This window comes from Balaenoptera ricei, chromosome 10, assembly GCF_028023285.1.
Source record: "Balaenoptera ricei isolate mBalRic1 chromosome 10, mBalRic1.hap2, whole genome shotgun sequence".
NCBI classification, from domain to species: Eukaryota; Metazoa; Chordata; class Mammalia; order Artiodactyla; family Balaenopteridae; genus Balaenoptera; species Balaenoptera ricei.
This window is the reverse complement of record NC_082648.1, coordinates 1932704-1960355: the sequence shown is the minus strand read 5'-3', so window position 1 is coordinate 1960355 and position 27652 is coordinate 1932704. Positions and strand designations below refer to the sequence as shown.

The window sequence follows — 27652 nt, the reverse complement described above, 5'->3', positions numbered from 1 at the left end:
TTACTACCAAAGACTCAGTTTTGTTTTGTTTTTTAAACATTTTTATGGAACTCTACTTTGAATAAACCATATTCATTATGGAAGAAATCTTACAGTATTTGCAATAAAAGTAGCAACCACAAATACTGCATTTTAAAAAGTGATTTTCCAATTTTCTACTCTAAATATTTTCTCCACATTGTAGTAAAACAGTTAGGGTGCCACTTAAGTAATTCCAAGTCCGACCACAATTCAGCTTTAGGAGAAAAATATCATGAAGGTTTTTGCCTTGTATTTGGAGGACTTTCCTCTCTAACTTAAGCTTCAAGTGCTCTCATAGTTTTATTGGGAAGTTTTATCACTTGTTGTGTATTTTGATTTTTGCATGACAGATTTTGATCTAAATGTCTCTAAACAAAACCTTATGAAAGGCTCCAGAAGAATTTGTCCACGGAAGTCATTGGTGTAGACATAATTCTCTGAGTTACAAGTTAGGTTAATTATAATATTCTTAGCTGATTCATTTTTAGTTAACAGTAAATGCCATTAAACTATACTTATTTCTAAATAAGTTTATTTTTCAAGTAATAAAAAATATAACAAGTTTTGTTTTTCCAGTGGCAAGGATCATTTTGGCTGTAATATATAAAAAACCCTCTTGTCATTCCAGATTGGAATTTAGTGCACTTTTTTTTTTTTTAATATAGAAGCATTTCACCATTTTAATTACGGTTTTGCCAAGAGTAGTTGAATAAATCATCAAGAGAATATAATTTATTGATGGTTTGAGATTGGATTGGATGTTTAGACGACTTCATTGTATGACTTTGGGCAGGGTACTTAATCATTCAGTGTTTGTTTTAGCCTGTTTTGTGTTAATAGTGACAATTACCTGTAGTGTTGTATTTTCGTGTCTCCACTGAGCTTTTCCATTTTGAATGGATTTGTTTCTGCTCTTCCTCCCCTGCCCTCCTCTGTCCGCCTTTCCATTCAGTACAGAGCAGAGATTTTATTTAGAGTGACGATGACTAAAGATTCACGCTCTGTATACTTAAACACACATCTCTTTAGTTCCTGTTCAGTGACGTTAGCCCCAGAGAATGAATACAAAGAACGAATTCCATGTTTAGATGAAAAGACATGATTCAGTCCATAATTCATCTTTGCTTTTTATTATATAGCAGCACCTTTGGCTAAAGGCAAGACATTCAGGAAGTGAGGCCTATAAATGTCATCTCTTTCACTCTTAGATCTAAACAGATTAAGCGCAATATTATTATTACCCATGTTTTATTTAGCAGTGGCCTTTGCAGACCTGTCTTCATGACAAATGTTTGGAATCTGTGGGATGCTTCCTACTAACTGTGTTAAGACGAGAGTCCCTGTATTGTTATGTAATAAAATTTCAATACTTTATGACTTGCTCAAGTACATTCCTGTTGCTATAGTCTGTTTCATCTAGTGTGTTGAAAGAGTTCTACATTGATTTCTAAAATCAAACTAGGTCATACAACCATTTCTCTGCACATTTTAGAAAATTTTTTTCATTATTGACTGATGCTAGTCAGCAACTAAAACCTCATAAGATGTCATTCACAAAAAGAAGTCTAGTAGAATTGTGAGGGCTTAGTTATTTCCTTACTTTTTAGCCAAAGTGTTCAGGGCTCTATAGGCCAAGAGCATTTCTGACCCTGTGGGATCTATTTACAAGGAGTTCCACGTATGGGCAAGAGTTTATCATCTGAGAGAATGATCTGTTGTTAATTGCATTTTTTGCTTCCATTTGTCATTCTTTTGGCGTTCTTAAATACCTTTATTGTTCAAGAGTATATTTCCTAATTTATTTTCCTTTCAAGCAATAAAATTGCCTGGAGTTTTTTGTAGTAGGCCACATAAGCACAGTGTAGCCACACCTCTGTTAACTAACTTCTCCTAAAATAAAATAGTGTTACTGTTTTGGATGATTCATTGGTAGAAATAAGCGTGTGAACACAGACTTGTGCTGATCCACCTAACTCTTCCACTGAAGAGTATTGAATTTCATGCCATTATGCCTTGAGAAGTGGTAAATGTTGCTTTTCTAGATAGCAGTTGTAGATAACTACCTAGTATTCTGTAGATGAGCTAAAGATGGCAAATTCAATAGAGAAGGGAGGAAAGACTAACTTTACAATCAGTCAAGATTTGAGTTTCTGTAGGGTTGTCAGATTTAGCAAAAAAAAATATGAGATGCCCAGTTAAAATTGAATTTCAGATATGTACTGAATAATTTTTTGTATTAATATGTCATAAATATTGGGACATACTTATACTAAAACATTATTTGTCGTTTATCTGAAATATGAATTTGACCGGATGTCCTGTATTTTATCTGACAAACCATGATGATGTAGTTTGCAGACAAAGCAACTTTTATAGAATGTGTTGAGAGGAGACCTCACCACAGGCTGTCATTACCTGATTTAAAGGATGTTAATTAAATATAGACCATGGTGGCTTATATGGTCTCATTATTAGTTCAGTTTATTGATGCAACTCTCAGGCCGAGTTGAATGAATTCTTTTCTAATTGTTGCATCCTCCCTTTGATTTGTTTCCATGAATCCCCTTCGATTTGTTTCCAAAAGTTTGGAAATCTGATTATATCATCTCCCTACATAAAGTCTTACACATTTAGAATAAACTGCAACTTCCTTGCTCAGCATGATATAATTATGTGGCTTTCATTTACCTTTGGCTTCCTTTTCCTTTGTTCTGCTCCAGCTTTAAGCTGCAGTCATAGTGTATGTGGCTTCTCCCAACGGGACACGTTCTCCTTTTATCAGGGCTTTAGTCCTGCTGTTCTCTCACCTAGTAACCTTTGGACTAATCCCTTAGGAAAGTTCAGAGGTAGATCATTTTCCAGGAAGTTTTTCCCGATCATCACGACCACCCCTGACCCCTTTTCTGGGCACTTTCTTATAGCACTTAGCATACCCTGTATGTGCTTGGACGCCTGGGAGGTGTTTGAGAGCAGGAACTATTTTTATTCGTGGATTGATATTTCTCATGCTTGGTACATGAGAGAGGTGTTTAAACAAATACTTGTCTACCTAATGAGTAAGGAGAATGTAAAGACCTTCACAGACTGTCAAAGCATAGACAAATGTAGATCCTCTTGCATTCCAGAGCCCATGTTCTCCTGAGCAGTGCCTTAAACATATTTTTTGATTGGTAATCATGATTCCAGTCTGGTGAAATTAGTCTTCTTTACCTGTGACCTAGCATTTGGTCTAGCTTTCTTATCTTAGTGTGGAGGCAGTGGAGTTGGATAGGGAGCTTCAGAAGTAGATAGGATGATCTGTTGCTTAAGCTGGGGCCCTGGATCTTTATGTGACTGTTTTATATACATATATGTTATATATAGCTTTTTGAAAGTTTCAAATATTTAATAACAGTAAAATTAGAGTTGTATTACAAACCTTTCTTAAATAGCCATTGTACAGTTTCATAGCATTGATGTCAAGAGCCTGTTTTCATATTTCCAACAAAAATCTCTGAATTTTATTTCCTTTTTCTGCCATTTCACACTATCCCATGCCTTTTTTTTGTTTTATGATTTCATTGTGCTTCATAAAGTTAAATACGTGCTCCCGAAACATCCTGGTTAACAGCTTGCTGCCATTGATGGGAAAGAGCTTGGCAATGTTGGGGGGATTTTTTTGCAGCAGGAACTCTTGCTGGTTCTCAGGTGTCTTTGGAGGTCAGTGGTGTAAGTCGGTGAATAAACATTCTTTCCTGTGCGTATATATGAAGAGCTTGATTTTTCTCCCCTCATCCACAGGCAAGTGAAAGACCAGAATAAGAAGGTAGCAAACCTGAAGCACAAGGAGCAGGTGGAGAAGAAGAAAAGCGCGCAGATGCTGGAGGAGGCCCGGCGCAGGGAGGACACCCTCAGCGACAGCTCCCAGCAGCTGCAGGTGGGCAGGGGGCCCGGGCCCTGGGCGAGCAGGTTCCCTCCCCGCTTGCACGTGGCTCACTCTCCATCCTCCTCCTCCTCTCTTTCTAACCCTGCCCGCTGCCTTCCTCTCAGACCAACTGTTTAGCAGGAAAGGGATGGCTTTAAATAGAAAAGGCAAGTTTTATTCCACAGCTTTGTGAGGAAACCTCAGCAAAGGAGAAAGTCCGTCTCCTCAAGGGGATCCCGCCTCCTTGGTAAGTTCAGTGTCCGTGTGATGAGTGGGGTCTGTTGAGCTTCAGGTGGTCAGCGTAACGCTTGGCCATTTTCCTTCATTAAAGTGCATTGCCAGTCTTGGTTTGTGCCTGGCTTCCTTCTTTGTTCCATCTTCCTTTCCTTTTTCCCCCCACCTTTCTTACCTTTTCCCCCCTCCCTCTTTCTTTCCTTACTTTTAAAAAAGTTCAGTTTAGAGAGTGTATTTCAGTCATACAGGATGTATTAAAACATACTTTTTTACTTCACTGGAGACATAATCGATGTTTGGACCTAATTATTCACAAGACTAAGTTAAACCAGACTCAGTAACAAGAGTAGCAGTGACCATGTAAGTGCCGGCTGTGTGCCCAGTGCTCGAAACCAGGGCCTGGTCATTCACTTTTTCTAACCTTCACTAGTCCAGAGGAGCAGATGGGTTTTGCACATTTTACAGATGAGGAAATGGTCTCAGAGAAATTGAATTACTTACCTACATGCACACAGCTTCCTTAGTGGCTCAGCTGTGATTTTAACTGAGACTCCCTGGATCTCTCGCCTGTCTGAATGAAAGTTTAAGTTTAGAGAATGCCATAGACGTGGTGGAAATCTCTAAAACTCCTGCCAAGACTGCTAGCCACTGCCAGGTTGTTTTTCTCTCATTATAGTTTCTAATTGGTATGATAGTGTTTATGCCACATTGCATAGCCACAGAAATCTTTACTGGAGAGATTTGGAGGAGTTATCTGTTATGTAGAAACCATTTTTAGGCTTTATAACAAATTCATTTCTGACCTGAAAATCCGACTTTTTAATTCCCTTTTTCATTCCTCTTTTATATAACTTTGCTTATAAAATACATACTCCTTATAGAAACAGTATAAATTTCCTCAAATATACCAACTTTTGAAAAAAGCAGCATACCAGTTTTCCCTCACCCTTGCCAATAACGGTTGATACTATAAATTTTCTTCCTCCGTTTTTATTTTTTAGTGCCAGTCTGATGGGTGGAAAATATTTAATTTTTGTTTTAATTTATATTTCTCTGATTACCAGTGAGGCAGAGTATTTTTTCATGTCTTATATTTTCATTTGTTTATTAATGTAATTAAATCTACCTCTGTCTTCCATGGTGGCTTTTTCCCTGTGGATTTTTTGCTTAGTTTATCCCCATTTTGAGAACATATAAATATTTACCTATAAATATTTTTAAGTTGTTTTGGGCTTTCATTTTTAACCTTTACTTTTTAATTTAAATAATTTTAGGGTAGTTTGTGCTGTGAGGGTCTTATTTTTTTCTTCATTGCTAACAATTTCACTAGAGTATTTATAGAAAATTATTTCACTGCTCATAAGTTTGAATTGACATCTTTATGGTTTATGAAATTGTTTAATCATTAGGCTGTTTCTAGGATTTCAGTTCAACCTGCTTTCTGGACTAGGATCGCATTGTTTTTAATTATAGAGAATATTTATTTGTTTTATAAGACAAGCCCTTCTTTATGGCAGCGCCTTACCCGTTTCATCTGTCTCATTCCCCCCACCCCCGCCAGATAATGGTTTCTGCTACCAGTCTGTCTTTGTAAACCGAAGCGTGCCCTTTTAATCTTCTGTCAGGTGTTACAGTAACACCAAAAGTGCTTTCATAGGTCATCTCTTGTTTCCTCTTTATATAACCCAACAGATAAGTGAATCAGATTATTTGTTTATATATTACATGTAGATAAAACGAATTTAGAGTGGATGAGTGACTTTTCCAAGGTGTCTCAGTAATTGACAGATATTCAGGTTATGAAAAATGATAGCTGACGGCCATATGCAAGATACACATGGATGCAATTCATTCAAATATGTGAAAAGAGCACTGGACTACAAGCGGGATGCTTTGGATCTGATCTCAGCTCTTTTACTCACTAGCTCTGCTACTTGTTTCTTAACTGTGTCATTGCAAATGACAACTCAGTGGTGGTGAGTATCCCTAGGACCCTACTGTGATCTCTAAATATGAGTCTCCACTGAAAGGCACTAGGGATTCTTGGAGAAATGGCTAATGGTAGAATCCGTGGGGGAGTAGGGGAGTAGAAAAGCAATTGTTTGAGGATTTGTATTTTTAAAAGTTCTCATTATCTGAATTTGTTTTTGTTTTAAATTTCTGAATATACATATGGGTCCATTACTGATGTTTTCATGAAATAGGTGAAGTGAAGGAAAGGAATTATTGTAGTATTTCCAGTATGGGCATAATAGTAATTCGAGGATTAAAAAATATTTTTTATCATGTTAAAAACAAATGCTTTATAACTAATGTTTTGAACTTTGATGAGTAATGAATATTTAATCTTTATCAGATGCCACCTTGGCTTCCAAAGATTAATTATGCTTATCATGTTAATAAACACACAGTGTATTTTCTTTTGTTTGTGAAGAGTAAAGCTTGGTTTAAACGAAAAGGTTCGTTTTTGCCTTTTGTTATTCAGTGACTGCCAGTTATGGTGTTAAGTTCATTGGTGACCTCACTCTTTCTGGTTACAGTTGGTCACAAAGCAGTGGTTATTACTTTTTCATTTAACTTTCTTTATTCTGGAGAATACTATACATTTTAAAAAGTACATAAAGCACACACACACACTCACATGCACAGTGTGAATAATACATGTAAAGTGATTGTCTCAAGGAATTGGAATACTGCTGGCATCCCAGAAATCATTTATATATTCCTTCCCAATCATCATTTCTTCCCTTCCTTCATTATTGTGACTTTTATTGTTCTTTGCTTTTCTTTACAACCTGTGTATATATTTTTAATAAGTATGGATTCATTTTGCATATTTTTGCTTTACGTAAATAGAGTGATCATATTTATTCTTTTGTGGCTTCTTTTGTTCAACATCATGTGTGAGGCTTATCCTTGACAGTTGTGCGTAGCATTTGCACATTCGTTGTCCTTGCTCTTCTGTGTGTTTTTTCTTTAATTCAAAATTCCATGTTTTATTTTGAAAGTGTTCTGAAAAAGTATCTTCATTTTGTTCTAATTTTCCATTTTTTAAAATACTTCAGGTGGAAATAAAAGTATTTCTTTTTGGCATAAAGTGAGTTTCGAGATAAGTTGTTACTTTGTTCTTGGCTCAACACATTAAAAGTGTCCTGAAGAGATTAAACAGATTCCTTACATATGAAATGAAAATGCTACCTGAGAATAGAGGGAATCACGGGATCTCACAGGCTCTAAACACTGCTGCTGTTTAGCATGGCCTTAGTTGTGAAGGCACTCGACTGCATCCTGTTTGTACTTTTGTGTTTTGAACAGTTATTACTATGATCTACATTAACTAGTCTCAAACTTTTTGGTTTTAGAAGCCCTTTTGTGCTCTTAATAATTTGTAAAGTCCCCAGAGCGATTTTTTTATGTAGGTTGTAGTTCTCATATACATATGCAGGTACTTACTGCCCCAGCTCTCCAATGTCTAGATGTATCTGAAGACACATCTCCAACAGTATTAAGATACATATACAGCTGACCCTTGAACAACACAGTTTTGAACTCGAGGACCCACTTATACACGGACAGTTTTCCGTAGTAAATACTGCAGTACCACACGGTCTGTGGTTTGAAGCCATGGATACAGAGGAACCTGCTATGCGGAGGGCTGACTATAATTATACTCAGATTAAGCCCGTGTTGTTCACAGGTCATGTACGCAAGGTCATTTGCAGTATTGTACTAATTGCAAAGTATTGCAGACAACCTCATTGCTTATAGATAGGGGAGTGCTTGAATCCACTGTGGTGCGTCCACATTGGAGACTGGCAGCTCCAAAAAGGAATGAGGGAGATCTCTAACGAACTGATGCGGAGTGATTTCCAGGACATCTTGTCAAGCTGGGGCGGGGGGTGAGGGGTACACAAAAGACTGTCTGTAGTATGCTGCTCATTATGAGAGAACACACATATATATCTGATCTTTTTGCCAAAGAAAACAGGAACAATAATCTGGAAACGAAAGAGACCAGTTATCTAAGGGAGTGGTTGGGAGGGGATTAGTAGAAAGAAGGGGGAAGGGGATGGGGCTGGTAGGTTTGAGGAGAAAGTGACACTTCTCTTTACCCTTCTCAAAAACTAGATAAATAAAACCAGTCAAGGTGTGGGGTTGGGGGAACCCCAGAAGGAGTACAAACCCTAACAGATGAACCAGTTTTATAAATGAGTAACATAACTGCCCTCAAAGGGGTGGGGAAGAAGGGAACAGACCTAAGGAGCTTTGAAAGCCATTTTCTTGAATACTGTGAAGCTAAAGACAGAAGAACTGTACATAAATGTTGTAATAATAAAGAAATATATTGTAGATAATGAAGGCTGAATTTTTTCATTATTCAAGAAAGAATAGTGAAAAAGCACCTGGGGTGCTAGACTGGAATCAAATACTAGTAAGAACTCATGGTGTTCAATTTATATGCAGACAGGGAGGTATAGAGATGCTGATGTGTGTCTGCAAAATGCATAACCTCATTCCCATCGTGAGAAAATACCAGGCAAATCCAAATTCTGGGACTTTTTACAAAATAACTGAGCAGTATATTTAAAAATGTCAAGAATTTGAAAGACAGGGAAAGACAGACTGAGCACTGTTCTAGATGGATTGGAGGACACTTAGAAGAAATGTCAACTAAATGAAATGTGGGATCCTGGGTTAAATCCTGGAACAGATAAAGGACAGTAGGGGAAAACTGATGAAATTAGAATAAGATCTGTAGTTTGGTAAATAGTATTGTGCCAATGTGAATGTCCTAGCTTTGATCATTGTGCTGTGGTTATGTAAGCTCTTTACAGGAGGCTAGGTGAGGGGTGTATGGGAACGCTGTACTACTTTTGCAACTTTTCTGTATGTCTGTAAATAGTTCAGAATTAAAATTTTATTAAAAATAGTCATTGACTCTATATTTCCTCAGCACTTTTAAATCACCCACTTCACTTTCCCATCTCCTTTAAGCAAGTGGGTTATGAATTTCAGAAACATCTTACCACCAAACGTAATGATAAAGGATAGATATCTTGGGCTTTTTTCATATACCATCTCTAAATTTGCAGTGCAGATATTATTGTGTTCTCCATATTGTTTGACATCCTAAAGCCACCATTTAACTTAGAATTCAGTTTAGCAAGTTGACTATTCCAAAGATTTGACCCAAATCTCAAAGCCATGATGATATCGATAATAGGCTGTTATTATTAGAGTTGATATGTCTTGACAAGTCTCTATCCCTCCAAGATATCAGGTTTAATTTTGCTCATTTTCTTTAGCCATACTTGATGTCTTGCATTTATTCAATATAAATTTATTGAATGCTCTCTAAGTGTAGAACTCTGTTGCTAAACTTTGGTCATGCAGTTACGAAAAGACATGTTCCCTGCCCTCTGGAGCATATTGTCTCATGGAGGAGAATATAGTGATAAAACTAAGTGAACAAGTAAGTAGAAACCATGGTAAGTGCTGTAAGGAAATAAACCGGGCATGTGAAAGATAGTGGGGGAGGGAAAGATGGTGGGCAGCAAATTTAGGTAGAGCCATCAGAGATGTCCCTTCTGAGGGTATGACATGAAGATGAGGCCTTAAAAAGCAAAGCAGAGGAAACAGGGTTTAAAGTGGAGGGAATCCCTAAGGTAAGAAAAACCTTACCTTAGGTTGTTCGAGGACCAGAGTGTGGTGAGTGAGGTAGAACACAGGCACCCATGTGTGTTAGTCATGCCGGACCTTGTAGGCCATGTATGAAGTTTAAATTTTATAAGTAGCAAAACACCTTAAGTAAAGATGGACAGGATTTGATTTGCATTTTGAGAGTACTGGTTTTTTTGCAGTATTTGGACAACGGATTAGAATGGGATAAGAGTGGTTATGAAGAAAGTGTATGTCAGTAAATATGTGTTGCACACCTGCTTTGTGTAAATAGTGATGATGAACAACGTCCCTCCTCCAAAGGAGCTCAGGTCATAGTAGGAGGCCCTGTAGTAATAATGAAGATGAGAGGTGATGATAGAGGTTTTTGGAGGCTCAGAAGAGAAAAGAGAGGGTGGATTTGAGATTTGTTACATTTAGGTAGAACAGGCAAGAATTTCTTGTGGGTTGAAATGTGGGCACTAAAGGAGAGGAAGGAAGGGGGATGGCTCCTAGGTTTCCTGGCACGTGGAACTGGGTGTGTGGCGATGCCCAGTGATGAGATGGGCGAACCCTGAGGGTGAGGTCAACAGGTTTCCAGGGAAAGAGAACAAGTCCATTTTCAACATGTGACTGTATCTGAGAGATATCCTAATGGAGATGTCAAGCCAGCAGTTGGAAGTGCAGATTTGAAGTTTAGAGAAGTCTGGTGTAGTTAAATTAATTTTGGAGACTTGAGCTTAAAAATCATATTTTAATCCATATGAATCAGATACCGTCTAGAGATAAAATATTGACAGAAGAAAATGGAGTTAGAGCTGAACCCTTAGGATCCTCACCATTTAGAGCTGGGACAGACTAGGAGAGGGTGGTGCTCAAAAGGAAACTAAAATGAAGAGGCCAGTTGAAGCAGGAGAGTTGAAAAGGCCAGTTGAAAAGGAGAGTATAGCATCACTGAAGGCAGGAGAGGATTGTTAATGCTGCTGAGAGGCTGAGAAAGAGGACAGCATCGTGTGTGGTCTGATCCAGTGTATCCAGGATGGTCAAGAGAGAAAGTACCCAGCGATCCCCCCTGCTCTGGGAAAAGGGGTGCCTTACATTCTGACCTGTTGACCTTGGGCATAGTAGATGGTCCCACATCAATCCAGATACTTGCCTTGGCCAGTATTTCTGTCACACGCTCACCAAAATTCACTGCCCCTCGCAAGATCTTTGGAATATCTTAGGTATATGTGTGACTATTCTAAGACGTGGTTATACAATGGGTATCTAAAGAGTTTCTGCCATGGTCCTTGCATACTAACATTTAAACTATTTTACAATTCCAGTTGATATTCACAAATAAAGGACATGAATGATAAAAGCAATGAGGCACAGATTGGTGACAGGCCTTTCCTACTATCATGTTTTTCCTACTATAATGTTTTTCGATTATAGCGCCTCTTCTGTTGACAGTCTGCATTGAATTTTGCCAGGCTTTCTGTTTCCACTACTCAAGAACTTAGCTCTGTATTAGTTACATATAGATCTGAGTTGTTTCATTCACATTTTCTGTAAGCCATGTTTCACTGCAATTGGCTACATCAGATTTCAGAATAATCTGTGGTTATCCTCAGTAAACATTTATTGAGTGCCCGTTGTGGAATTGTCATTCTGCTGAGTGCTGTGAGGATATAGAGATAAATAAGAATTTTTTTCCCCCTGTGAACATTAGATACGCTTATTAAAACATTTTTTTGTGCTGGATATGTGAAAAGATGTGCTGTGGTGGAATTCATAAGTAATCGCTGTGTGGAGAGCTGGAGTTAGGTAAATCCCAGCAACAAGAGCCTCCCAAATAAGCATTATATGGAAGCATAATCTTAGCTGATTTGACTGATGGTCATTTTGGGATTAGAAAAGCTTTGTAATGAAAGCCTACCCATCTTTTAAGGTTCAGATCAAATGTTCCCTCCCTTGTAAAGCCTGCCTAAATCCTTGCAGTGGGAATTAATCGCACTCTGTGTTGCAGTTCCATTACAGCTTGTTTCTGCTTTGATTTCAAGGCTTATTTTCTTACCTTGTATTATATGCTGTTAGTTTGTGTGTTGTTTCCCCGTATATTTGAGTTTGGGAACCCTGTCTTGGTACTTTGCCCATTGTTGGTTCTCTATAAAATTGTTTATTGATTTCAGTTGCATCAATAGATGTCAAGACCTCTCATTCACAAGCATCTTAGCCTGCCCTTGGGAGCTTCGTGTCAACCAAATCTTTTAAGTATTTCTAGCCTCATTTTTAGGTGAGATACTCACTAGCATAGCTACTCTATTCTATACAACCTGATAGTGTTGGTGTTCCTTAAATATAGTTTATTGGTTTTCTAATTTATGCTCTTCTACTTATGCAGTCTTCTTCCTGTGGATGTCCAGTTTTACTGCCTGAAGATTCTGGCTTAAAATTAACTTTTGTTGATGAACTCTACCCTGTTCTTATCTGTTGTTCCTCAGCCTGTACGTTTAACTATATTTTATTGTTTTATATCTTTCAATACATTGTTTTAGAATTGTTCCTGTGTGATTTAATCATTTTTCTCCGCCCCCACCCCCCGACTAATTTATATCTCCCTTAGGTTAAGGGCTATTTTTAAAATTTCTTTCTAGCCTTTCTTAATCTTTTACAGAGGCAGCTGTTCATTAATTACAGCTACAATTATTGTTATAAGTAATAAAAATTAAAAATTTAGTTACAAATTTAAAAAATTTTGTATAATGATATTATATTTAGCACCCTAATATTCTGTAAAATTTCACGGGTTACCCTCTAAGGGCCTCACATATTTTAACAAAGGAAATGCCATCTTCCCTTGGTTCAGGATGTTTACCTTTTATATTTTTATTCTTTCAGCAGTGACACTTTGTCTTTTGACAGAACTGCAGGTTCTAATACGGCAAAGCAGACTGAACTGGGGGTGGTGGCTCATATCAGTAGTGGTTTGGTGCTTTGTTTTTATTTATGACAAAGATAAGTATCTGAATTTAACCTTGAGAGAGAGGACTGTCAGGGAGATTAATGGGACTGCTGAAAGAACATTGTGAGCCAGCTCTCCTGAGACCAATGACTATTAAGAATAAAGTTCAAAGAAAGTGAAAACAATAGAAATAGATGTGGGGAAAGCAGCTTTACATGTATTTAGGCATATTCTCCTCTTAGATGCAGAATCAGTGAAACATTTGTGTTTTTCTTTACAGTTGTATTTTATTTGCTCTACCTACAAAAATTTTTTTTCTTCCATTTTGGTAAGAGATTTTTTTTTTCTTTCTTTCTGAAATGAAGACCACTTATCCTTGCTTTTCCCATTGACCATGGGGATAATGGTTTAAGATAACCTTTTAAAAAATTGATTATCTGACATCCTTCCAGAAATAGTATGTGATGTGTCACATGCAAGATACCTCTGATGTATTAATGTTCTTCTTGTTTTTGTAAAAATAAATTTTGATTTCTTCTTAACAGACCTTCTTGACCTATTTAAAGATTTAATTCTATATCCTTTCTTCCCTTTGGATTAGTTTTTTTCTTAGGGCTTTTTCTGTCTAGCATATGAGCATAAGTGGGTTTTTATGGGGTTCTCAACAAATATTAAATGGAGTTAGGGATTATATAGGAAAAGAGTACATACAAATCAGCATCTGTTTTTACAACCCTGTGGATAGTTGCTGAAATTAACTTGAAAATTGTGTTTTCCTGCAGGTAAAGCACCTACTCATATTGTTGGCACATGTGCAAATTTTTAAAGCTTTTGGCTCAAACTGTGCCACTTCTTACCATTTAGGAAAAAAGCAAAACAAGTCTTAAAATGACTTTAAGAAATTCTGCCATGTTTGAAATGTCCTCAATAGACATGTTTTCCTCTGGACAAAATTCAGTTCCATTTGATAGCCAATGAAATTTACTGAAAGAATGTTTATTGATAGTACGATTGTGTAGCCTACTAAGCTATTACCTGCAGTTAAGTTTAGCCCTCTTCTATGGAGACTTTTGATCACATCATTTGAGCCTTATTTCAGGAATGCTCCCCATAAAACAGTAAGTGGTTAAAGTTACATTTGTCATGAAATTTCTCACAAGTACTAGGGTCTCACTTCAGTGAAACATATGGTTTAATCCTTTCCTTTGTGTTATTGTGGAAACTCCTCCTTTGCATTTGGAAAGTAGAATCTCCAAAGGGATTCCTTTTATTTTTAAGAGAGAGCAGAAACAGGTGTATATATAGCACCTTTGCCAAGACCTCAAAAGGCAAGAGACAGCCTCTTATGGACCACATCAATTGTTTATTATATTAAGTAAAAGACTGTCTTTGGGGTTTTGGGGGAAGACTTTGAAAATTTGTGCTTGTTCTTTTTAATAAGCATTACTGATCAGAGGAGACGTGTCCTACGATTTGGTAAACCCCATGTCCTTGCCTGAGCTTCTTTCTGTTACCAGCTACCAGAATTTTCAAGATGAGAACCTGGCCAGTCTATGTGGGATATTTGTACTCGATGCTCCATAAAAGTTATTTATATAAAGCATCATTTTATATATATATATGTTTCCATTTCCTTAATGAAATGCATCTGCTTTTGTTTTGACTTTGATTTTTAACAATTTGAACTGTGAGAGATGTTTGAGGGACTTTAAAGAGAACAGGGGGAGAAAATATCTTTACATTTGAACCCAAAGCATTTCCTTAAACCAAAAAGTGGTTGGTGTGTAACCAAATTCTGTCTCTGTGTTAGGCTAGCTTTCTTTTCTTAAAATTGACTTCATCAATGCATCTGGCTTCAACTCTTCCTCCCCACTAAGCATCTGAGCAGTTGGTAATTGAATTCTGACCTGTTGAATGATTTTAATGAAATCTTCCGCATGTGTATTTATGTTTGAGGGATGGGGAGGAGGTATAGCGGTGGGGTTGAAGGTGATGAAGAAGGAAGCATGGTCTCTTCACAGTAAGGATAATGGATAGCAGTTAACATTAATATCTTTCAGAGCATGTTAAACTCTCTGGTAAGTGGTGTTTACCCCAGAGGAAGTGGCTCTTAATGTTAAGCTGAGGGAATGACCTCCACTGGCAGGGCCAGGGCAGGGGGATGAGTGGACGTGGGGGGCTGTTCCCTCAGATATTCATGAAATCTGCAGTGACCTTCCTTCTGCTGCTGAGAAAAGCTTAATGAGATCTGTCTGTATCAAGTGATTTCTTTTTATGTTACTGTATAGTGAGCCTTTTTTTTTTCTTTAATTTTGAGGGAGCTATTTGAAGAGAACAAAAAATTAATTTTTAATTGCTGTTGTTCCTTTTTTCCTTTTGCCTTTGCTTTTCTTATTGAATGTTTGATCTGAAGGCAAGGCAGTGGGGAGTAGAGTCTTACAGCTGGTTTATAGCTGATGTTGACAGAGCTGATGTCAAGAAGTAAAGTTCAGAGGAGTGTTTTAGGGGAGTGGGATTATGGGATTTGCTAAAGGGTCCGGTCCAGTCTTCTTCTTCAGTTGCCTGAGTGAAGTTACAGCTGTCACAGCTTTTGCCCTAATCTTGTTTGAGTATAGGAGGCTTCTTGTTTAAAGATATGAGGAATTCTTTGGTAGCTTCCCCTTTCCTCTCATTCTCCCTCTACCATCCCCCCAAAACTAGTCACAAAAACCACCTGCGTTGAACCCTTTCCTCTGTGAATGAAGTGGTCTCATTGGACCCCAGCTAATAAGTAGAGTTGGCGTAAAGAGTAGACTTAATTATCATCAAAATTCATGAGGGATCAGGAGTTTATAGAGGGCTTTACTCAGTGGGAGCCAGCAAGACTCTGAATATTTCATTCTCATATTTTCTTAAAAAACTGGCTTGATTCCCCAAAAATGTGGAGGCTAAACGTATTAATAAACCTCTATTGTATAGCTCTCTAAACATTGACCCAGTAATTTTTTTCAGTTAAACTTTGATTGACTGGCATATTGTTGTGTATTCTTAAGACTGAACTGTCATTGAATTAGGTTGGGTTACTCTAATGTTTACCATAATCACAAGAAAGCATCTCTCATTAGAACTCAGTCCAGTTACAGACTTTCTTCTAAATAATTCCTGACAGAATGCATATTTTGCTGATCTCATATCCAACGATGTGCTGACCCATAACCCAATTTTGTGATGTCTTCTGAATGTCTGCCTTTTACATTTTAGGTATGTTTGGATTTCGTTTTAATCTAGTATCATTTGGGTTCCACTTTAATATAATCTCATAACAAAAGCTGTGTCTTTGTAGTAAAGGCTCTGTTATCCTAACAGTTATTTTTCTCTCAGAAGCAGTTTTGTTAATCACTGTTTTCATTCTTCCTTGCTTCGTTGATAATCCAGTTTTCTTGTACTGGAGCTATATCCTCGGGTACCATGAAAACCATCTTCCAAGGTGGCCCCAGAGCATCCTTACCTCTTGGTATTTGTGGCCTTGTGTCGTCTTGTGGCAGGGTTAGCCTTTGTGCGCAGTAGGAAGTGTCAGATGCGATGATATGTGACTTCTGAAGCCGGGTCACAAGAGACATGAACGCCCTGCCTTGCTCTCCAGGGTCACCTGCTCTGAGGAATGCCAGGTGCCGTGTGGAGAGGAGCAGAGGCCCCTTGCCAGTGGTCATCACCAACTTGCCAACCATGTAAGAGGAAGCAGAGGACTGAATCGTGGCAGACATCTCAGCTGTCCCCCAGTGAGAGAACCTGGAACCAGACTGTTAGGTTAAGCTGCTCTTGAGTTTCTGACCCACAGAAACTGTGTGAGACAAAAAATGTTCACTGTTCTTTTAAGCTGCTAAGTATTGAGGTAACTTGTTATATTGATATAATAAATAGCTAACGTAGGCACTTTATATCCTAGGTACTAAAGTGATCTGCCACATGCCTGAATTTTTCTTTTTCCTTTCAATTCACAGTTTGGTTTTCTCTGTTGATAGCACAGTAAGTGCTATTTGAATTTCTTTTACTCATGTTATCACTGCAGTAATTTTCAATCACTTATTAGAGCTTTTGACAGTGTTTTCCGTAAGGATTCTCACCTAGTACCTCATATTTATGTGCTAACAGGCTATGAACCAAGAGAAGAGTTATGAATTTATGTAAAACATGGTGTGTTGTATAGCCTTTTATAGATACATTTCATATGTGAAAACTTGAGTGGTGTCCAGTGGAAATACAATGTGAGCACACGTATAATTTTGCATTTTCTAATAGCATCATTAAAAAAAACTAAAAGGAAACAGATGACTTTAATTTTAATAATGTACTTAATCCAGTATATCCAAAATATTACCGTTTCAACATATAATCAATGTGAAGATTTTTTTTTTTTTTTTTAATTTACTTATTTATTTATTTTTGGAGCACAGGCTCCAGACGCGCAGGCTCAGCAGTTGTGGCTCACGGGCCCAGTTGCTCCGCAGCATGTGGGATCTTCCCAGACCAGGGCTCGAACCCGTGTCCGCTGCATTGGCAGGCAGACTCTCAACCACTGCACCACCAGGGAAGCCCAATGTGAAGATTATTAATGAAATATTTTACATTCCTTTTTTTGGGGAGGTAGTAAGTCTTTAGAATTTATAGCACATCTTAGTTTGGACACATTGTAAGTGCTCATTAGCTACATGTGGCTAGTGGCTGTGTTGCATTGGACAAGACAAATGAGAAGCTATGACTTTATTCCAGGCTAGCTGCAAATCAGTAATGCGTATAAACAACAGGAATGAAGTTCTCGAACTTAACTTTAATCTCTGTCTACATTTAGTCCCAGTGAGTCATCTTTCTGCTTTCTGGATGCCTCAGAGCCTTCAAGCCTGTGGATCATCCCAGGGATAGAAGGGGTTAGGGATCTCGGAGGTTCTGTGTAGATTCCTCCAGGATTACAGACTTGAGCGGCGTGGCTGCCTCATGATTTATGTTGAAGATGGGTGAATGTGGACTTTTTGAAAGAGAAAGTCTAGTTAAGACTGTAAAGCACATTCAGGGCCTTAGGCTGTGCCTGGTACAGTCACTCTCAGAGCCACCAAGGAGTACTTGGCGGGGGCTCAGCACAACCCCTACTTCCTCGAGCCTGGGCCTGAGAGCAGGAGTGTACCGAGTCTGTTGTGTTTCACGGTTTCTGAGGTCCACCACTTTACCAAGTGACATTTTATTGCATCACACATATTCAGAGAAGCTGGTGGTCACTGTCACTTCTGCTCAAAGTTAGGGCAGTGAACAGATGAGAGATGTTTCTCTTCAAACCAAAACACACTGTTAAGTATAGTATAGATGAGCAGTTTTATCACCAGAATTCTGTGTCAAACTCTATTACCGAAATCTACTCACTACTATTTTTGTAGGTATGTGTATGTATATATGTGTGTGTGTGTGTTTGTGTGTGTGTGTGTGTGTGTGTGTGTGTGTGTGTGTGTGTGTATGAAACCATTTGCACAGAAAAGGGGACGGGGGACAGTTTTGAAAGCTCTTGGCTTGGTGCCTCAGACCTCGGCTGTTGAGATGTTTAAGCTTTAGATATCTTCGGAATCTTTGGGTAATAGCAGAACTTATGGCAACATTATCATTCCTTTAAAAAATGTTATTATTTGGAGTATCCCACAGTTACCTAAAGACTGGAAAGGAATTTATCATCATCATTTTGACCCACTCATGCAAATTATTGGCATGAAGAAATTCACAGGACTTTTTAAAAATTTTATTTTATTCAAGTCAAGTTGATTTACAATGTTGTGTCAATTTCTGCTGTACAACGGTGACTCAGTTATACATGTACATTCTTTTTCATATTCTTTTTTTTTTATTATTAATTAATTAATTAATTTATTTTTGGCTGAGTTGGGTCTTTGTTTCTGTGCGAGGGCTCTCTCTAGTTGCGGCGAGCAGGGGCCACTCTTCATCGCGGTGCACGGGCCTCTCACTGTCACGGCCTCTCTTGTTGCGGAGCACAGGCTCCAGACGCGCAGGCTCAGTAGTTGTGGCTCACGGGCCCAGTTGCTCCGTGGCATGTGGGATCTTCCCAGACCAGGGCTCGAACCCGTGTCCCCTGCATTAGGAGGCAGATTCTCAACCACTGTGCCACCAGGGAAGCCCTCATATTCTTTTCCATTATGGTTTATCAGAGGACATTGAATATAGTTCCCTGTGCTGTACAGTAGGAGCTTATTGTTTATCCATTCTCTGTATAATAGTTTGCATCTGCTCATCCCAGACTCCCCATCCCTCCGTCTCCCGTCCCCCCCACCCCCTTGGCAACCACAAGTCTGTTCTCTGTGTCTTCACAGGACTTTTGAAGAGAAAACTGAAGAGTACAGTGGCTTAAAATTCATACATGTTTTTTTTTTAAACTTTTATTCCTTTTTGCTGTTAGCACTGACTTGTGACACATTTGTCCAGTCAGTTCTTCTCTTTCCATGATAAATAGTTAATATGTTTAGGTATCAGTATCTGAAATAGTCACCACATTTATAACTATTTCCAAAAGTTCTCTATAATCTTATTAATTTACTTGGCAGTGTGCGCTATTCTTTTAACATTTTTAATTTCATTTTGATTTTTTTCAGAACAATATATATTTATATCGTATACAAAGCAAGGCAGTACTGCACGGCTCATCTGCCTCGTTCTTGTCTAACCTTGATTCCTGCCCCTCGGAGACGACCTCTTTCACCTCTTTGGGTTGTTTCTTCTGCTGTTTACTTCCACTTTTTTATCATTATTTGATTATTTTTCTCATTTGGACATTAGTTATGTACTGACTTCTTATCCTGAGTGATGAGGAATTGGCTTTTTTACACAAGTCACCCCATACTCTTCCCTCTCTGTCTTTCCAATATAGTTATATCAAGTTTTGCATTATTGTGACCAAGGCACGTAGTGTATTACGACTTCATTTCCTTTATTGGACTTGTAGTTTTTCCTGGTGGTGGTAATTGGTTTGTTTGTTTTATTAGTTATTTGTATACATATCACCAGTTTATTCCCAGATTCCTTTCTCCAACCATGACATTCCTCCCAATATTGTTACTGTTGTAAAATACATCATCCCTTATTAATTAACCTCAGGTAATCTCTACATGCACTTTTTTCTTGGAAACAGCTTTCCTGGAGTTTCTGTCCTCTACTTCAAACTGTACTTATTCTCCAGGCTTGTTGTCACCTCCACAGTTCCCTTCACCATGCATTTGAGACAGAGCACAGACCTGGTAGCTCTCTGAGAGTCTGTGATGTGGGGTAAAGTTTTTCAGACTTTGCATTCCACCCTCACATTAGATTGATAGTTTGGATGTAGAATTCTATATCAGAAGTCATCTTTCCCTTGGAGTTTTAAAGGTCATCGCCTCAATTGTCTTCTAGTTTTCTGTGTTGCCATTAAAAATTCCACTGCCTTCCATTTTTTTATTCTTTGTGGGTGATCATTTTTGGCCTTTCTAAACTTTTTAAGATCTTTTCTTTTCTCTAGTATTCTAAACGTTACAAAAAAGTACCCATATTATAATCTAAGTGCAGAAAAATGTATTTAATCTTGAAGAAACAGTGAGGACAAGAAAGAATAATTATAAATATGACCTAGCAGTGTGGTTAGGGCTCCAATATTTGTAGAACTAAAAGGTTCTATTTATTTCTGGCATTGGCTCAATATTTTATTAAATGAAACAGATTCAAGGTTTTGTTCAGTACAAAGGAAACTTCCTTGGTTTGCCTTAGCAGATATCTGTTAAGATTCCAAAAACAAAACTGGAGCCAAATTTTATTCACTATATGGTTTCAGTAGTTGGACTTTGTTAAAGATGGTGGGGGGTATTTGATTTGCTATCTTCATTTTTCTCGTTACTGCCCTGGTTTAATATGATTTCCTTAGAGCAGATGGTCCCATACTTAGTTTTATACTGAGATGTAACATGACTTACAGTATCTCATAAAAATTATTCAACAGTCTTCTCCTTTTCTTTTTATTTGTGGTTTCACTTGGCTTCTGTTTTTTGTTTTTGTCATGGAGAAAGATTTTGAACCAGGCTTTGCCATTAGGTCCAGAAAACTTTTAAATAAATGACCTTGCACACATAGCTCATCTGGTAGACTCTGGTTTTAACACTGGTTTCAGGGAAACTTTCAGTATGAAAACCTGCACTGATCATCTGCCGTATGACAAATTACTAATTATTCTCGCTCTAAAAAAAAGTTTTACTGATAAAGCCTCAAAGCTGTTTTTTGGCCCGTGCAGAAGAGCAAGTAAACCTGTTTGCTTGAAATTGGGTTCCTGGGAAGTTATTTGGAATAACTTTTTCAGCCTCATTTTAGGTTAGGATACCAGAAGCCTCTCAGGAGATCTCCAGAAGACAGTTTAAGGGTGAAGGATGCAGTAGGCTGGACATAAACATAATACTGAGGTATTCACAGCTAATTGATAACGGGAAACATTTGTGTTTCTATTTGCTTACAGGAATCTGTAATTCAGAATCCCGTGTTACCACAGATGTAGTTATTCATTAGAGAATTTGACAGGACTGCGCCGATCATTGCATCCATTCCTTTCCACTTAATCTTTCTGTTACATTTCATTTTCTTTGAATCAAGAGAAACTATGTTGGACTTTGTTTTCACGGGAGTCATCCCTTGTCTCTCTCTGCTTGGCCTCGTTGTAGAAACCCTTATTGTACTCCGCTGTTAATGGCAAGCAAACTGGAAGCATTTAGATTTCAACAAAGAGCATTTTTTGATGTAGCTAAACTGCCCTGCATAAAACAGAACCTTACTTAGGGACTAACTCAGAGTATTTTATAACATTATCTCCGAGAAGAATGAAAACTTACAAAAAAAAAAAAATGAACATACATCATCAAAATGTGAATATTCTTTTTCCTAAATCTCTTTTTTTTAATTGAGAAAAATGGGAGAGAGCAAAAGATATAACAACTTTTTATTAGGAAGGATGTTAAATAATAGATGCCATTCCATCAAAGTTGGGAGAAAAATCTGACTTACCTTTGAGAGATTTCAGTTCTAGATTTCTGAAGACAGAGTTGTCATAAAAGGACTTTCTTGTACTTTGTACTTATGAAAACTGAACTACAATAAGATCAAATAAGAGTTGCATAGATAAAAGACAAAATCCTTTGGTATCTTTTGCTGGTATGAGTGTTCAGAAAGTTGGAGAATGAATGGACAAATCTTGTTCTTTGTTTCATCTATTAATAAAAGGCAGCACTTTATTCTTAGTCTTCTGGTTCTGTAAGAATTTAAAGAAGAAATGCTTAGAATAATCTGATGAATCCAGTTCTTCATACTACTTGAAAACTGTTTCATTTATTCTTCTTATTTTAAGATCGTCTATCTTACATGATTTTAAAGTCCTGTAGGATTTTGTTTGTCTTTCTGGTAGAAATCCATATTTACCTCCCCAAAAGTTACTTCTTAGACTTGTGTAGAATATTAGGCCTAGTGGGTTTTGGTTGTCTAACCAAATTACTCATCCTTAACCAGACCAGTTACTTACCACCAGTTATTTTTAGTTTTCTTATATGAGACTGAGAGAAAACTTTACTCTCTTGAATTCATTAGGAAAAATCTCCTTTTGCATTTCTTTTTTAAAAAATGAATTTGCCAACAATTGTCTGTATGTAGCATATAATCTGACTGATCATGATGTTTACTTAACTTTTTCATCTAGGCTTAACTTTGCAGGGAGAGAATGTTTAGCTATTGAGCCTTGTGACTTAGGCTTCATCAAAGCTGGCTTTAAGCCCAGTTTAGAGAGTAATTCAAAAACAGCTTTGCATTTTTAAATAATCAAGCCCCTGCTGCCTATCTGCCTAACACAAACAATTTTCTTCTGTGTGTTATGGAGAAAGTCCATCACAGGTTTCTCTTGCTTAACTAACTTGACCCTTTGCTCTTAATAATATACTTCTTCAACCTCTTTACGTCTTTCTTCCCCTGTTTTATTCTTTCCTTTGTGTCCATATCTTTTTGGCCTAGATGTACTTCTGAAGGGAAGAACATTTTATAAGCACATAGCCCTTTCTTGATAAATGGGCTCTCCTTGAGTTAATTAGTCTCCTTCACCTGGTCTTCCGTCGTTTTCCAGGACAGTCTCCGTAAGAAGGATGACAGGATTGAAGAGCTGGAAGAAGCACTAAGAGAAAGTGTACAGATAACTGCAGAGCGAGAGATGGTGCTGGCACAGGAGGAGTCAGCCAGGACCAGTGCTGAAAAACAGGTCTGCGATTTTTTACAGTTACGGCAGTGCTGCTGGTTAAAGGAGGGTGAAGCCCAGCCAGTATGGCTTAGGTGAACAGTACATAATGTATGTTTGCAGGGTTTCAAAGCACTTCACCGAGTGTAAGTATTTAGAGTTAAATAAGAATTAAAACATAGCCGTATTAAGAATTGATTCATGTTAATGCAGTCGTCTGTGCCTTCCATATTTGGGGCTGACTTGTACATATTGATGTTGTATATGCAGACACATCTGATGAGATGAAATTTAACTTGCCTGTCTGTCACCAGACTGAGCACAACCCTGCTTTTAAATTAAATGGGAAAACACAAACACTTCTGAGTCAAAGATGTTGATTTAAATAGCAAAAGATTTATTTATTTTATAGCGTGTCTTGTTCACAAGAGCCGTTAAAGTTATAACAAGTTGAGGTTGGTAACAGGTATGAAGGACATAGATGTCATGACACCTGGGAGTCCCAGATCAGCATCTCAACCCGGAGGTGACTTGTTAAAGAATTCTGCTGTTTCTATTTGTTTTCTATGTTTTTATATGTCTTTTTAGATTCTCTACCCTTGCTTTAAACTTTTTATTAGGAAGAATAACTAAAGGTGGGAGGTCTGAATGGGAAGAAATAGTTTTAACAAGTGAAGGCTCTAATCTCAGTTCCCATTATGAGAGTATCATTTTTCCAGTGTTGTTTCCATCTCTTTGTTGGAGAAATATAAGTGCCAAACAGGTAAAAAGTGTTCAGTGAGAGGGTGACATGCATCTTTTGGGGAGCCCTTTGATCAGACCGCCAGAGCTCTTGTGAGCTAGGGTAGCTCCATAGCAAGGAAGAAGGGTGCCTTTCAAAGCAGACGCGTCATGGTGTGTACCACCAGGCAGTCCCCTCATGACTTAGATACAAGGATCTGCTTTCTTTAGTGTCAAGTGTAGAAAGGCAAACTGACATTTATTAGCAAAGCTGAAGGAAAATTTGATCTTTCCAGATTGAGTTTCTTTCAGTGCCCTATTCTTAGATAAGTGCCTCGGTCCACTTTCTATTTGAACATTTATTAACGTACAGTTAAACAGAGCTCGGGGGGTGGAGAGCCTCAGAGAAGGGGTAGTGTCAGCCATTGTTCCAGGCTGAGGAGGGATCTTTTTGTATCTTGATTCTACCTTCCTTACATTCTTCCCTCTGTTTTCAAAATGTTCCCCATTTTGTCTTTCTGTAAAGATTTTTTTTCTGCTTTGGGATCATTGTTTAGTGACAAGTCTTACATATCAGACATCATGTAGACATTTTGGCAATTAATAATAAATCATGTCATGGTATATAGACTGCTGTTACATGTTCTTTTTTAAGCTATAGTGTGAACTGGTTATAATTTGCTTTCTGGGGCTGATTGATTGATATTAATGACTATTTTTATTTTTATTTTATTTATTTATTTTTTTCTTGTACTTTCTTTTTTTTTTTCCACACACACACACTGTATTTTATTTTTACAAGAGATAGACTGACACCAAGCATTGTTAAATGGATGACCACAGCGAAAGCAACAATGATTGCAATTACCAAACACAAAACACACTGATACTGTGTCATAATATTGACATTCAGTCCAGTAATCCTCCACTGTAACAGATCCTTTACTTTGCAGAGAAAATTGATTTGTATATTTTTTGCCTCTGAGTCCTTGTGGGATTTTTTTTTGTTTTTATTCAAACAAAGTCACAAAAATTATAATCATCCTCATCAGTTCACTCAGTCCCATGTAATTAATTTTTTTTTCCATCTTGATCTTTTGTTAGCACTTTTATGAGTTCATCAGTTTTCCATTAGAGTTCTGAAAATGCTTATTCATTCAGTTCAGCAGTATAGTCAGTTACCGGAAACCTGTGCTTGTCAGGGTCTTTTCCATGAATTCCTTGGAGATGAAACCCTTTTATAGGAACATTTTTGCAAAAGCATCAGAGTACACCCAGAACTGTCTGTAAATGACAAAAGACTTAAAAATGACCACGGTTAAAGATTTAATGAAAGTTCATAATAATGCAATTGACAAGGAAGTTTAGTTATTTCTGAGATATACATTTTAAAGTAGTAACTGGAATTATGACTAATAACATTATACCAGAACATATAAGATTTTTAGGAATTTCATGTAATGTCTGAAACATTTATATTAACGTGTTTCCATACAAATAACCCAAAGAAAGTTTAGTATTAGTTGTTTTGTTTGTTTGTTTGTTTATACTGCAGATTCTTATTAGTCATCAATTTTATACACATCAGTGTATACGTGTCATTCCCAATCGCCCAGTTCAGCACACCACCATCCCCACCCCACCGCAGTTTTCCCCCCTTGGTGTCCACACGTCTGTTCTCTACATCTGTGTCTCAACTTCTGCCCTGCAAACCGGTTCATCTGTACCATTTTTCTAAATTCCACATACATGCGTTAATATACGATATTTTTTTTCCTCTTTCTGACTTACTTCACTCTGTATGACAGTCTCTAGATCTGTCCACGTCTCAACAAATGACTCAATTTCGTTCCTTTTTATGGCTGAGTAATATTCCATTGTATATATGTACCACAACTTCTTTATCGATTCATCTGTCAATGGGCATTTAGGTTGCTTCCATGACCTGGTTATTGTAAATAGTGCTGCATTGAACATTGGGGTGCATGTGTCTTTTTGAACTATGGTTTTCTCTGGGTATATGCCCAGTAGTGGGATTGCTGCATCATATGGTAATTCTATTTTTAGTTTTTTAAGGAGCCTCCATACTGTTCTCCATAGTGGCTGTATCAATTTACATTCCCACCAACAGTGCAAGAGGGTTCCCTTTTCTCCACACCCTCTCCAGCATTTGTTGTTTGTAGATTTTCTGATGATGCCCATTCTAACTGGTGTGAGGTGATACCTCATTGTAGTTTTGATTTGCATTTCTCTAATAATTAGTGATGTTGAGCATCTTTTCATGTGCTTCTTGGCCATCTGTATGACTTCTTTGGAGAAATGTCTATTTAGGTCTTCTGCCCATTTTTGGATTGGGTTGTTTGTTTCTTGAATATTGAGCTGCATGAGCTGCTTGTATATTTTGGAGATTAATCCTTTGTCCGTTGATTCATTTGCAAATATTTTCTCCCATTCTGAGGGTTGTCTTTTCGTCTTGTTTATGGTTTCCTTTGCTGTGCAAAAGCTTCTAAGTTTCATTAGGTCCCATTTGTTTATTTTTGTTTTTATTTCCATTACTCTAGGAGGTGGATCAAAAAAGATCTTGCTGTCATTTATGTCAAAGAGTGTTCTTCCTATGTTTTCCTCTAAGAGTTTTATAGTGTCCAGTCTTACATTTAGGTCTCAAATCCATTTTGAGTTTATTTTTGTGTATGGTGTTAGGGAGTGTTCTGATTTCATTCTTTTACATGTAGCTGTCCAGTTTTCCCAGCACCACTTATTGAAGAGACTGTCTTTTCTCCATTGTATATCTTTGCCTCCTTTGTCATAGATTAGTTGACCATAGGTGCATGGGTTAATCTCTGGGCTTTCTATCTTGTTCCATTGATCTATGTTTCTGTTTTTGTGCCAGTACCATATTGTCTTGATTACTGTAGCTTTGTAGTATGGTCTGAAGTCAGGGAGTCTGATTCCTCCAGCTCCGTTTTTTTCCCTCAAGACTGCTTTGGCTATTCGGGTTCTTTTGTGTCTCCATACAAATTTTAAGATGATTTGTTCTAGTTCTGTAAAACATGCCATTGGGAATTTGATAGGGATTGCACTGAATCTGTAGATTGCTTTGGGTCGTATAGTCATTTTCACAATGTTGATTCTTCCAATCCAAGAACATGGTATATCTCTCCATCTGTTTGTATCACCTTTAATTTCTTTCATCAGTGTCTTATAGTTTTCTGCATACAGGTCTTTTGTCTCCCTAGGTAGGTTTATTTCTAGGTATTTTATTCTTTTTGTTGCAATGGTAAATGAGAGTGTTTCCATAATTTCTCTTTCAGATTTTTCATCATTAGTGTATAGGAATGCAAGAGATTTCTGTGCGTTAATTTTGTATCCTGCAACTTTACCAAATTCATTGATTAGCTCTAGTAGTTTTCTGGTGGCATTTTTAGGATTCTCTATGTATAGTATCATGTCATCTGCAAACAGTGACAGTTTTACTTCTTCTTTTCCAATTTGTATTCCTTTTATTTCTTTTTCTTCTCTGATTGCCATGGCTAGGACTTCCAAAACTATGTTGAATAATAGTGGCGAGAGTGGACATCCTTGTCTCGTTCCTGATCTTAGAGGAAATGCTTTCAGTTTTTCACCATTGAGAATGATGTTTGCTGTGGGTTTGTCATATATGACCTTTATTATGTTGAGGTAGGTTCCCTCTATGCCCACTTTCTGGAGAGTTTTTATCATAAATGGGTGTTGAATTTTGTCAAAAGCTTTTTCTGCACCTGTTGAGATGGTCATATGGTTTTTCTCCTTCAATTTGTTAATATGGTGTATCACATTGATTGATTTGCATATATTGAAGAATCCTTGCATCCCTGGGATAAATCCCACTTGATCGTGGTGTATGATCCTTTTAATGTGTTGTTGGATTCTGTTT

At 37.5% G+C, this 27652-nt stretch overlaps 1 protein-coding gene across 10 annotated transcripts in view; it reads left to right on the top strand.

Annotated features, from left to right (window-relative positions):
• ERC1 (ELKS/RAB6-interacting/CAST family member 1) overlaps positions 1-27652 on the top strand; it is a 423805-nt gene that overhangs the window by 167467 nt on the left and 228686 nt on the right. For 7 of the 10 annotated variants that reach the window (XR_009505264.1, XR_009505265.1, XM_059935032.1 and 4 more), the window contains exons 13-14: positions 3802-3937; positions 22912-23043. Coding sequence is in view for 8 of the 10 variants with exons in the window: in XM_059935032.1 (XP_059791015.1) it covers positions 3802-3937; positions 22912-23043 (268 nt within the window). In the remaining 2 variants the exon portion in view is untranslated. The remainder of the gene's footprint in view (positions 1-3801; positions 3938-22911; positions 23044-27652) is intronic. The other 3 variants (XM_059935034.1, XM_059935038.1, XM_059935037.1) reach the window with 1 other exon arrangement.